This window comes from Lepidochelys kempii, chromosome 14 (assembly GCF_965140265.1).
Source record: "Lepidochelys kempii isolate rLepKem1 chromosome 14, rLepKem1.hap2, whole genome shotgun sequence".
NCBI classification, from domain to species: Eukaryota; Metazoa; Chordata; order Testudines; family Cheloniidae; genus Lepidochelys; species Lepidochelys kempii.
Window position 1 is genome coordinate 3216647 of NC_133269.1, and position 12595 is coordinate 3229241.

General features: G+C 51.5%; 1 protein-coding gene across 2 annotated transcripts; it reads right to left on the bottom strand.

The window, feature by feature from the left end:
- Positions 1–7744: 7744 nt before the first annotated feature.
- Positions 7745–11368, bottom strand: ACTG1 (actin gamma 1). 2 transcript variants are annotated; one of them, XM_073310181.1, is made up of 6 exons: positions 11262–11368; positions 10254–10386; positions 9896–10135; positions 9175–9613; positions 8805–8986; positions 7745–8700 (listed from the first exon to the last, which is right to left on the bottom strand). In XM_073310181.1, exons 2-6 carry the CDS (start codon positions 10374–10376, stop codon positions 8557–8559), a joined length of 1128 nt encoding a protein of 375 aa, XP_073166282.1. In that variant the 5' UTR covers positions 10377–10386; positions 11262–11368; the 3' UTR covers positions 7745–8556. The 2 variants fall into 2 exon arrangements, with proteins under 2 accessions (XP_073166282.1, XP_073166283.1); XM_073310182.1 differs by having other exon boundaries at positions 10254–10389; positions 11262–11361.
- Positions 11369–12595: the final 1227 nt, after the last annotated feature.

Genomic DNA, 12595 nt, shown 5'->3' on the forward strand with positions numbered 1-12595 from the left:
CAGGTGCCCACCTTTTTTCCCCTTTACCTGAGGGACTTCTTAACCCTTTACAGGTAAAGCAAGTAGAGAACAGCTACCAAGAGGGCCTTGATAACTAACTGGCTGGCTGGGTGTCCATAAAAGGAAGCTACCCCCATTTTATTTATTATACCAGGTTGATGCAGTTAATGGCAGCCACTACACGTCCTGGCAGGGTTCTCCTTGTACCTGGCTCCTTTTCCGTGGAACTGCTGCTGAGCCGGGTGCTCACCTCCTGTTCTGTGAAACCCCTCGTGGGTGATCAGTCCCTTGGCAGCCGCTGGGAGAGAGCGCCACTGCTCACCGGTGCCTTTCGGAGGGGCCCTCTGCTCTCGCTTGAGCATCCTCATTCACTGCGGCAGCTGTCGAGCCTTCAACAAATGCCATGCCATGGCCTCAGGCCCGGCCTATTCCTCCCACAGCCCTGGGAGTCCCCCTCGGCAGACAGGGCCGGGTTCTCCTGATACAAAATTAACCCAAAACACACAAAATGGATTAAAAACTGGACAACCGTAAGTCTGAACATGTACCAGTAAGCGGGGAATCACCATGGAGTGGGCGTGTTACAAGTGGGGTCCCACAGGGATCGGTTCTTGGCCCTTCGCTATTTAACATTTTTACCATTGACCCGGGAGAAGACAGAAACTCATCACTAATAAAGTTTACTGATGATTCAAAAACTGGGGGAGTGGGAAATAATGCAGAGGCCAGGTCACTGATACACAGCCAGCTGGTATCACTTGGTAACCTGGGTGCAAGCAAACAATGGGTGTTTGAATACAACTACATAGAATCATAGAATCATAGAATATCAGGGTTGGAAGCGACCCCAGAAGGTCATCTAGTCCAACCCCCTGCTCGAAGCAGGACCAATTCCCAGTTAAATCATCCCAGCCAGGGCTTTGTCAAGCCTGACCTTAAAAACCTCTAAGGAAGGAGATTCTACCACCTCCCTAGGTAACGCATTCCAGTGTTTCACCACCCTCCTAGTGAAAAAGTTTTTCCTAATATTCAATCTAAACCTCCCCCACTGCAGCTTGAGACCATTACTCCTCGTTCTGTCATCAGCTACCATTGAGAACAGTCTAGATCCATCCTCTTTGGAACCCCCTTTCAGGTAGTTGAAAGCAGCTATCAAATCCCCCCTCATTCTTCTCTTCTGCAGGCTAAACAATCCCAGCTCCCTCAGCCTCTCCTCATAACTCATGTGTTCCAGACCCCTAATCATTTTTGTTGCCCTTCGCTGGACTCTCTCCAATTTATCCACATCCTTCTTGTAGTGTGGGGCCCAAAACTGGACACAGGACTCCAGATGAGGCCTCACCAATGTCGAATAGAGGGGGATGATCACGTCCCTCGATCTGCTCGCTATGCCCCTACTTATACATCCCAAAATGCCATTGGCCTTCTTGGCAACAAGGGCACACTGCTGACTCATATCCAGCTTCTCGTCCACTGTCACCCCTAGGTCCTTTTCCGCAGAACTGCTGCCGAGCCATTCGGCCCCTAGTCTGTAGCTGTGCATTGGGTTCTTCCGTCCTAAGTGCAGGACCCTGCACTTATCCTTATTGAACCTCATCAGATTTCTTTTGGCCCAATCCTCCAATTTGTCTAGGTCCTTCTGTATCCTATCCCTCCCCTCCAGCGTATCTACCACTCCTCCCAGTTTAGTGTCATTCGCAAATTTGCTGAGAGTGCAATCCACACCATCCTCCAGATCATTTATGAAGATATTGAACAAAACCGGCCCCAGGACCGACCCCTGGGGCACTCCACTTGATACCGGCTGCCAACTAGACATGGAGCCATTGATCACTACCCGTTGAGCCCGACAATCAAGCCAGCTTTCTACCCACCTTATAGTGCAAGTACATATAACTACATATCTGGGAACAGAGAAGGCAGGCCATGATGCCAGGCTGGGGGGCTGTTTTGGGGAGCAGTGACTTTATAAAAGATTTTGGGAGGGGGGGATCAGCTGAACGTGAGCTCCCAGTGCAACACTGGCCAAAAGCGCCGATGGGATCGTGGGATGCACAACGGGAACCTGGAGGAGCAGAGAGGTTATGTCACTGCTGTTCTGGGCACTGGTGCGACCGCAGCTGGGATCCTGTGTCCAGTTCTGGGTTCTAGTATTTTCAGCTCTTAGATTGTCAGCTCTTTGTTCTGGGTTTGTACAGGGCCTAGAGTGATGGGGCGCCAGTCATGGGCCAGGCCCCTACGTGCTACTAATACACCTTCTAGCACTGCAAATGTACAGCACCTAGCGCAATGGGTGCTTGGCCCAGGACTGGGGCTCCTAGGTGCTATGGTAACACAATTAATGGATGTCCATTGACATGGCTCAGGCTAGTACATAGCGTTATTTGTGTGTCTCACTGCAGTGCCTAAAGGAGCTGGCTGAGAACAGGAACATGCACGTACCATGAGACAGTCCCTGCCCTCAAGAGCTTACAAGCTAACTGGCCAAAGCCAGGAGGGCAAGCAAGTGCCCCAGGTCAGTGGCTGCGCCAGGAACAGAACCCAGGTCTCCTGAGTCCCAGGCTACTGCCCTAATCCTTGGACCGTCCTGTCTAAGAGCAAGAGAAAGGGTTCTCTAGGGTGTAGAGCCTGTGCCTGGCCCTTAGACAGGGGAAAGCCCTGTTAGGGGGCTTATTCCTTCACCCACGTACTTCCCTGGTCCTTCTCGCATGAACAGAGAGCAACAATATCCGAAGTCCAAAGGTGCAAACAATTCGATGTGTATTGGGGTGAACTTCCAGCAAGCATGATTCCAGTTTCCTTCCTTAGCGTCCCCCTTCCCAGCTCTGACACCACAGAGCCTTACACTTGTATCCCTGTTCCCATTCCTGCCCTTAGCCAAACATGACTCCAATTTCCCCATTCCCTGTTCCCATTTCCCCCATCCACCCACCCACTTCCTGATTGACTGCAGACTGTACAGTAAAACTTGAGTTCCGCTTAGCTATACCTTAACCAATCATTTTCCTGAAATTTAACTAACCAATCCTAACATATTGTAACATGATTATTTAACCAATTATATCCCACCACCTTAATTAGTTCACACCCAGCAAAATTAATTATACAGCAGACAGAATCAATCACAGAACCAGACAGAGATTGTACAGACAAACAACAGGGAAATGGGGACTACAGTGATAGAACAAACACAGAAATGAGGATTTCACATCCCAGCTATTGATAAGTGAGTTCTTGCCAGACAGGATGCTATCAAACTAAGTTTCCTTTTACATCTTCTAGGCACTTCCCTTTCTCTGGAGGCAACAGGCACTATCAGGACAGGATTGTATTCCTAACAGCCCAATAGCACCTTCTTTCAAGGTGACGAGTTTGGGATGTGAGGAGGTGACCAGTCGCTTCCCAGCTTATGGCTGCCTCTGTCGCTTAGCCAAAGGCCTTAGCCTAAGCACAGGGCCTCAGACTGTCACAGTAAGAGAAGGCCCTTACACCAGCAGAAAGTGACTTTGATTCTTTCTTTTATACCTCTAACTAGCCAAGTGATAAGAATACACCTAAATTCTTAGAGTATAGGCCCTTACAGACAGGCCTGAATATATCCTAACAAGCCCACCGAAGGCAGAGAGAGGCAAACAGCACAACACCCCTTTATCTGCAGGAGCCTGAGGACGGTCACACACTTGCATTAATTCAGGATTGGGATCACTAAGAAATCCCAGCATAGGGCCAGCTCCTCAGCTGGCGTAAATCGGTGTAGCTCTACGAAGCCACACAAGTCAACCGATGGAGCAGCTGTCCCACAGGAGTTCAGAAACTGCAACCTCCTCCCCCCACATCATTCCAAGGGCTGGCTCAGCGCGTCCCTTCCCTCCCCCCCCCCTTGCCACACAAACCCAAGGTGCTTTGGGAGGCCCCGAGTGCCTCGCCCCTGTGGCATTGCCATATATGTCCAGCAAGAGACCGATGGGATGTGGCAAGCGACGTGAGAAGCCGCCCTTGGCCGGAACGCCTGCAGCTCTAATATGAAGGTGCAGGATGATCTCACAGCTCACTGGTCTGGGATGCAGAGTACCAGCTGCTCTGACTAAGCAGCCACATCCTTCCGCTCCTCCTGCACATTCCCCTGCAGACTTTCTTTCGTTCTTTTTTTTCCTGGAGTGATTAATGTGCAAACATTCTACCTAGGAGGTTAAGAACAGTACATCATATCCTGTAATATGCGAACACTTGAAAGGGGATTTAGAGCTAAGGCCTTTGTGGATACATAGAAGCAAGCGGCTGGCTGCCAACTAAAATTTCTCCAACAGATTCCGCGTATTTAGCTTGACATCTGTTAGGCATTCCAAACGGCATCTCTGAAGACTGAATTGTTTTTCCATGGCAGAGGAAATCTTCCTGCCCCACAGTATCCACAACCCAGCCTTCCACTCTGGTTGGGAGTTACCCATCCCTCTTGCTCATTTTTAAGGATATTCATGGATGAACAGGACACGTTGGCTCCCTCCCCCCACCCCCATCTCCCTGGCAAATCACACGTGAGACAGGTTATGACTCTATTATGGCACCGAACAGCTTGGCAAACATTGCCACCTGGTGTTTTTCAAATCCACCCCCACGGTGAAAACCTAGCCTGCTGTGCCAGTGGAAATGCCTAAATGCACCAGAGACAGGGCACTAGCCCCAAGCCCTCCAGTGGGACTCAGCACTGTGCACAAGTTAGAACGGCAGCCAGGTGTGTAAGAGGATTCAAAAGTTCTGTGTAGACACTCCCTTCGTCCACAGGAAGGGTTCTCCATGGGCATAGGTACTCCACCTCCCTGAAAGGCAGTAGCTAGGCTGACAGAATTCTTCCATCGACTTAGCACTGTCTACAGTGTGGATTAGTCGGCTTAATGTCACTCAGGGGTGTGAATTTTTCACACCCGAGTGATATAACTTTTTAGTGTAGACCAGGCCGAAGAGCTCTGGCAGGTATATAAACCCTCATTCTCCAGGGCCCAGCTGATCTCTAGCTGGTGGGAGTCAGGAAGAAACTTTCCCTGCAGGCAGGTTGCCTCATGCAGGATTTCTTCCTCTGAAGCATCTGGTGCCAGCCACTGTCAGAGACAAAACACTGGGCTAGACGAACCCCAAGTTTGATCTGGCCAGTTCTAAATTAGCAATTGATGAAAACATGCTTGTTTAAGGTAGGATTTTGCATGGAAATACTTTCCATTGAAAGCAAGCTGCTCCTCCCTTAGCATTTTGTTCAGCCCGCAGATCTGAAAGCTTGATTGGTTGGAAGCATTCAGCACCTGCCCTCAGGGAGACAGGCCTGGAAGTGAAGTTTTTAATTAACATAGGTATTTGTACCCAGCTGCCATCAGGAGTCAAGACCAACAGACTCAGGTGGGATCCTCAGCCCCAAGACTGGGCTTTCCCTCTCCAGGTCAGTGAGGAGCCCCTTGCCTCCATCAGGAGGGGAACAGAAGGAATGAATTCCAGGGCATGTCATTATGGCTGGGGCTACACAAAGCACTAATCCCACTCACTGTTGCTAAGGTCAGGTAAGAATCCCTGTAATGGTGGGAAAGGCAAATACAGAAAAGACCTATGCAGGAGGCCTTGGAAAGGGAGAATAAAAAAATCCAAGAAAATTGAAGTCCCTGGAGAACCTCCCAAACAGTGCCCAAGTTCTGGCTAGCTGTGAGTGACAAGGGCCCAGATGACCAATGGAAAGGAGGAGCCTAAATACCTCTGTGGATCTGGGCCAAGCAGCCTTGTTGAGTTCTGCTTTTCAAATCATGTGATTTTGCTCTCCTTAGCTTAGGACTCCAAAACACCCATAAGGTAACAGCCCAATCCCCTACATCTGCAGCCACCCCAATAGCCTATGCTTATTGCCCTCCCTGCCCCAACCTCACCATACTCATTACCCCACATCATCACATGCCCCAGGGGTGGCTGATCATCTTATTTCTATTTGCAAGGAAAGACTAAGTGGCTGAGAAGCACGCAGTTCATCAGAGCATCATTGTACAAAACCCCAACTGCAAAGCTGATTTATTTGCCACAGCAGCTTGTGTGTGACAAGGAAAGTTATGTTAGACTGTAAACCCAGTTGCCATGGAGCTTTAACACAGCAGCACCACTGATTAACATTTAACTGCAAGGTTTTGAACAGTGGTACAGCAGTAATTAGAGAAGCAAATGCAAGAACCCAATTGCAGCTCTGCCACTGACTCACTGCAAGACCTTCAGTATTTCAATTAATTAGCATCTCTTCTCCCGTTTAGAACAATACTTACCATGCAGGGATTTTCTATGAGCTACTGTTTGTGCAGCACATTGAAATTTACAGCCTTCTGTTGAATGCTCCATGTTATGGAAACCATCTAGTTTTCTACATGGCACCTTTGCATATGGCTGAAAACTCATCTCTTCTGCAACAAGGCAACTGCCTACCAACTGGAAGCACACTGATGCTAAGCTCTAGAAGTGAGCTGTCTATTTCAAACCCTATAGGTTTCCATCCATCAGAACTTTCATCCTTGGCAAAAGTAGGCACACTTGTTGAATTCATCAACTTCCAACAACCCTGCCAAAGAGCAACTGAAGTTTAAGCCACAGACTGAAATGGGTCGTTTGCAGGATCACTCCTGAACACAGGCCAGAAGTTACTAGCATTTCTAGGGCCAAGACCTATGCATGGGGCATCAAGGCCCCTAGCTATTACAACCATTATATATGCAGTGAAAGGAAGGTTCAGAAATTCAGGTAGTGAAGTACATTAACATGTTTATACTACTCAAGTTACCAGGAGCTGCTGGGTTTTTCTGATGGAGAGGGGAATAATCAGGCATCTAGTTACTGCTCTGTGCACCAGTATGAGTCATTACAGGGAAGAGTTGACTCAGCACTGCTAGGGAGTTGGGTAGCCCTGGAGCCAAGCTCCCAGGACTGTGATTCTGTTGTGTGCCCCTTTCACAGCAGGATCTCCATGAATAATGGTGTTAACAGATCACCTTTCCTGCAGTAGGGAAGAAGGGCTGTCCTAACTAAAGATGCTTTCTTGCCCCTCCACTAGCTTTGAGGGAGTTAGTGAGCCCAAGAAGGTTTGCTTGGCCCAATGGAGTAGTCCACTCCTATCTTCAAGGATCACCAACTGATGTAACATCTCTGAAGCTCTCATGTGTCCTAGAGAGACATTCACCCTGCTTTGCTCTTTATGCAAAATTCAAGCTGGCTTAACAGAAGTCAGAAACATTAATGGACATTCAGTATCCTCTCTCCCCCCACGTAAGCCAGTAGGGCCGGATCAATGTTGATTCGTTATGCTGTTGGTGTTTAGTGGCACCAGGCCACACAAGCCAGGGGATGTTTCTCATACCTGTACTAGAGACCACAGAGAGACCAAGAACTTGAAATTATTCTGAAGCCTGTGGATCTAGACCAGCTTGAGACATTACCTAATAAATCAGACTTCCTTGGCAAGGAAATTCCATTTTTAGAGCTCTAGATTAGGATCAAGTCATTGTCTGAAAAAAAGCTAGCAATTAAGGTAGGAAAGGAGAGGTTTGGCTTTAGAGCCAGCGTAGGCCAAGGAAGCCAGTTTGAGCTTGACAAATCGAGCTGTCAGACAAGCCTGTACAAGAAACTGAGAATGTCACTGAATGTTTAACAAAACTTGCACACTATTTAAGTCTAACCCAGGACATGGGAGTCCAAGATCCTTCTCCCCTTCTGAAGAGACACACACCCAGAATAGTTTACTGCAGCGCTTTATTCTCCCTTACACGATGTCTTGGGCATTACAATTTCTCAACTTCAGGATGACTTACAAATTTTGGTTTTCTACTGTCATGTGAGAACATTAAGGCAACATACAAAAATCTTACATAAATTAAACTTGGTGTAAAATTTACAGGTGTAAATGCAAAGTTGCAGCAACTTAAGTTGAGTAACTTTTGCCCCAAGGATGTTCTGCTGGGGTACAGGAGGGCTAAGAAAATGAAAACTGGTTCATAAGGCTTGGACAATTTTTTCCAGCCTTGCTAGAACGGCAGCAACAGAAGTTCTTTGATGAACTCCTACCAGCCTCTATACCAAAATCTGGAATACTTAGCGCTGTATGTATTGGAAGTCTGACCTCAAATACCCTGTACAAATCAGTCTCAAGCCCTGCAGAGTTTAAATGAGGTGCCACTAGTCAATACTAGCCAGCTATCAGAACTACAGTGTCACAGGCAGATTCTCTTCCACAAATACAAGTTATCCCTAGCATTTTGTCACAGGAGTGATGGCACCTGTACCAAGGTTTAGGTCAGATATGTACAGGGTATTATGCTAATATGTATACCAAGGGACCAGTTAACTTGACTACAGGGTCAAATCAGTGACAGCTCAATCCAACACCGATCTTTGTCTCAGATACAGACTTTCCAAGGGCAAGTTTCTTTTGAAAGAAGGCTTAATTCCAGTTTTATGAGGCTAGCATGAAGTGTATAAATTTGCCCAGGCAAACATATACTAGTGAAAATTCATGCAGCAAATGCTGTGCATCTGCTAGCAGTCCATTTAGAAGCATTTACGGTGGACAATGGATGGGCCAGACTCATCATATTCCTGCTTGCTGATCCACATCTGCTGGAAGGTAGAGAGGGAAGCCAGGATGGAGCCACCAATCCAGACAGAATATTTACGTTCAGGTGGAGCAATAATCTAAATGTAAACAAGAGGAGATGTCAGTCAGTTGCCAAGATTGCCTTTCTAGATAGTCACCCTCCATAACACATTGCTCTATTCTTTCAGAGAGAATTATTTACCTTAATTTTCATTGTACTGGGTGCCAGAGCTGTGATTTCCTTTTGCATTCTGTCAGCAATTCCAGGGTACATTGTGGTACCCCCAGACAATACTGTGTTGGCATACAGGTCTTTTCGAATATCTACATCGCACTTCATGATAGAGTTGAAAGTGGTCTCATGAATGCCACAGGATTCCATACCTAGAGACAGGAGTGGTCAGACTTAGTACACAGGTAGCTACTCAACTACAAAAGCACCATCCCAACCCCAGCTTTAGGTTGCAATCACAGGCAAACTGGAAAGATAACACTTGCTGTTCATGAGTCTCACTGAATCACTAGTGTTCCAGACAAGGATTGGTCCTCAATATGGTTTGGCAGATACTTACCCAGGAAGGATGGCTGGAAGAGGGCCTCTGGACACCTGAACCTCTCATTGCCAATGGTGATCACCTGACCATCAGGCAGTTCGTAGCTTTTCTCCAGGGAGGAAGATGAAGCAGCAGTAGCCATCTCCTGTTCGAAATCCAGTGCAACATAGCACAACTTTTCCTTTATGTCACGTACAATTTCCCTTTCAGCTGTTGTGGTGAAGCTGTAGCCTCTTTCTGTCAGAATCTTCATGAGGTAGTCTGTCAGGTCTCGGCCAGCTAAGTCCAGACGCAGGATGGCATGGGGCAGAGCGTAACCTTCATAGATGGGCACAGTATGGGTAACACCATCACCAGAGTCCATAACAATACCAGTGGTACGGCCAGAGGCATACAGGGACAACACTGCCTGGATAGCAACATACATGGCTGGGGTGTTGAAGGTCTCGAACATGATCTAGAAAGAGAAAAGTTGTTTTACTACAAGAAATAAAAATCCCTCAAGCCAATGTTAGAAAACATGCTGGCATGCAAAAATTGATGTGTTGAGAAAGGAAAAAGCAAAGAAAGCAGGCAGAAATAGACAAAAGAAACCTGAGACTTCAAGAAGGAAATGCCAGGAGTACAGAATCCTGAAAATATTGAAAGAACACTTGGTTTTTAAAAGATGTCATAACTCAGAGATGGTTTGTGAAAAAACAGATGAAAGTAGATCACTGTTGTACTGTAGCAAGGGTACCTGTGTCATCTTCTCTCGGTTGGCCTTGGGATTCAGGGGAGCTTCTGTCAGCAGAACAGGGTGTTCCTCAGGTGCCACACGAAGCTCATTGTAGAAAGTGTGATGCCAGATTTTCTCCATGTCATCCCAGTTGGTGACAATGCCGTGTTCAATAGGGTACTTCAGAGTCAGGATACCTCTCTTGCTCTGGGCCTCATCACCTACATAGCTGTCCTTTTGCCCCATGCCAACCATGACACCCTTTAAAACGAAAAAGAGAAGCCCTAAGTTTAAGAACCCCCATCTTTATAATATCTGGCAGTCTTCTACTAGAATGCTCTCATTTGAACAGCACTCATTCCACTGCTGGGCTACTAACCTGGTGTCTTGGGCGTCCAACAATGGAGGGGAACACAGCCCGAGGCGCATCATCTCCGGCAAAGCCAGCTTTGCACATACCAGAGCCATTGTCAATGACGAGCGCTGCAATTTCTTCTTCCATCTTGGAGAATCTGCTTGAAACAGGAACAGCCTTGGGTCAGCAACACTTGAGATCCAGCCCTCTTCCAGCGCACCAGCTGCCACTCAGCCCCGGACCACCACCGGGGTCAGGACCACCACCCAGTCATGGCCCAGGGCGTGGGCCGCCTTAGGGCCTGCACCCAAGGGCCCCCCCCCAAGAGACTCAAGCTTTTGGCCACAAGAGGCTGCGCTGGCCAGGAGCATCGAGCCCCCCCAGGTCAGGCCCCGTTTTAGGGCCCATCACAGTCCTGCCCCAGCAGCCAGGCCCCACCCCAGCAGCCGGGGGGGGGGGGGGTCAGCTCCAGGGAGAGGGCAGCAGGGTCAGGGCTGGGGCCCGGCCCAGCCGCCCCCCTCCCCTGCCCGGGGCGCCCCACCCAGAGCCCCAGGGGCCTGTTGCCAGAGCAACGAGGAGGCTGCGGGCTGCCCCGCCCAGCTGTCCCTGCACCCCCCTCCCCGGGCCACGGGCAGCCCCGCCCCACGGAGCCTCGCCCGCGCAAGCAGCAGTCCCGCCCTCCCCCAACAGCCGCAGCGCCCTCCCCCCCGCCCATTCAAATCTCCCGCTTCGTGACGTCACCGCCAGCGGGACCAATCACAGCCCCTGCCCGGCCAGGGCCCACCCACAGACTCGCGCCATTCAAACGGCTGGCCGGGCGATACCACCGCGAACCGGACTGGGGGGGGGGGGGGGTGAGAGAGAGAGACGCGCGCTGCTCTGGGGCCCGCCGGGCGAGAGCCCCGTGCTCGCCCCCCTCCGGCGAGGCGGCCGCAATGGGCGGCTGCGGGGCTCGAGCCGGCGGAGGAGGCGGCCGGGCACCCCGCGGGCCGGCCGGCCCAAGGACCCCCTGGCCCGGGGAGCGGGCAGTACCTGCGGGGAGGAGGCGGCTTCTCTCGGTGCTGGGGAACGCGAAGCTGCCAGGTCTGCTGCCGCCGGCTGAGTGAGACCGTCTAGCGCGCACCCCCGCGCTTTTATACCCGGGGGCGCCGGCCCCGCCTCGCCGGCCGAGAACATAGCCATATATGGAGATCTTTCAGAAACACGCACTCCCATTGGCTGGCGCGGCCCAGGCCACGTGGGGCGGCTGGCGGGCCTGGCCCCGCCTCCCTTGCTCAGCGCGCCCTGCATCGAAAACGAGTCGGGGGAGGGGAGGCCGGGGGGCTGCAGGGTGCGGGGGTCGCGCTCCCCCAGCGCAGCCTAGCCGCGGGCAGGGCCGGACCCGGGCGTCTCAGTCACAGCTCAGCCCACTGCCCCCCCCGGGGCACTGCACCGTGCACCCCATTGATACCCCCAAACCCTGCACCGTGCGACCCGGGGACACCCCCAAACCCTGCACCGTGCAACCCAGGGACACCCCCGGGTCCTGAACCGTGCACCCCGATGGTACCCCCAAACCCTGCACAGTGTGCCCCAAGGACACCCCCAAGCCCTGCACCGTGCGACCCGGGGACACCCCCAAACCCTGCACCGTGCAACCCAGGGACACCCCCGGGTCCTGAACCGTGCACCCCGATGGTACCCCCAAACCCTGCACAGTGTGCCCCAAGGACACCCCCAAGCCCTGCACCGTGCGACCCGGGGACACCCCCAAACCCTGCACCGTGCAACCCAGGGACACCCCCGGGTCCTGAACCGTGCACCCCGATGGTACCCCCCAAACCCTGCACAGTGTGCCCCAAGGACACCCCCAAGCCCTGCACCGTGCGACCCGGGGACACCCCCAAACCCTGCACTGTGCAACCCAGGGACACCCCCGGGTCCTGAACCGTGCACCCCAATGGTACCCCCAAATCCTGCACAGTGTGCCCCAAGGACACCCCCCGGGGCCCTAAACCGTGCACCCCATTGATACCCCCAAACCCTGCACCGTGCGACCCAGGGACACCCCCCGGGCCCTGAACCGTGCACCCCAATGATACCCCCAAACCCTGCACAGTGTGCCCCAAGGACACCCCCAAACCCTGCACTGTGCGACCCAGGGACACCCCCCGGGCCCTGAACCGTGCACCCCAATGATACCCCCAAACCCTGCACAGTGTGCCCCAAGGACACCCCCCGGGGCCCTAAACCATGCACCACATTGATACCCCTAAACCCTGCACCATGCAACCCAGGGACACCCCCCGGGCCCTGAACCGTGCACCCCATTGACACCCCCAAACCCTGCACCGTGTGCCCCAAGGACACCCCCAAACCCTGCACCG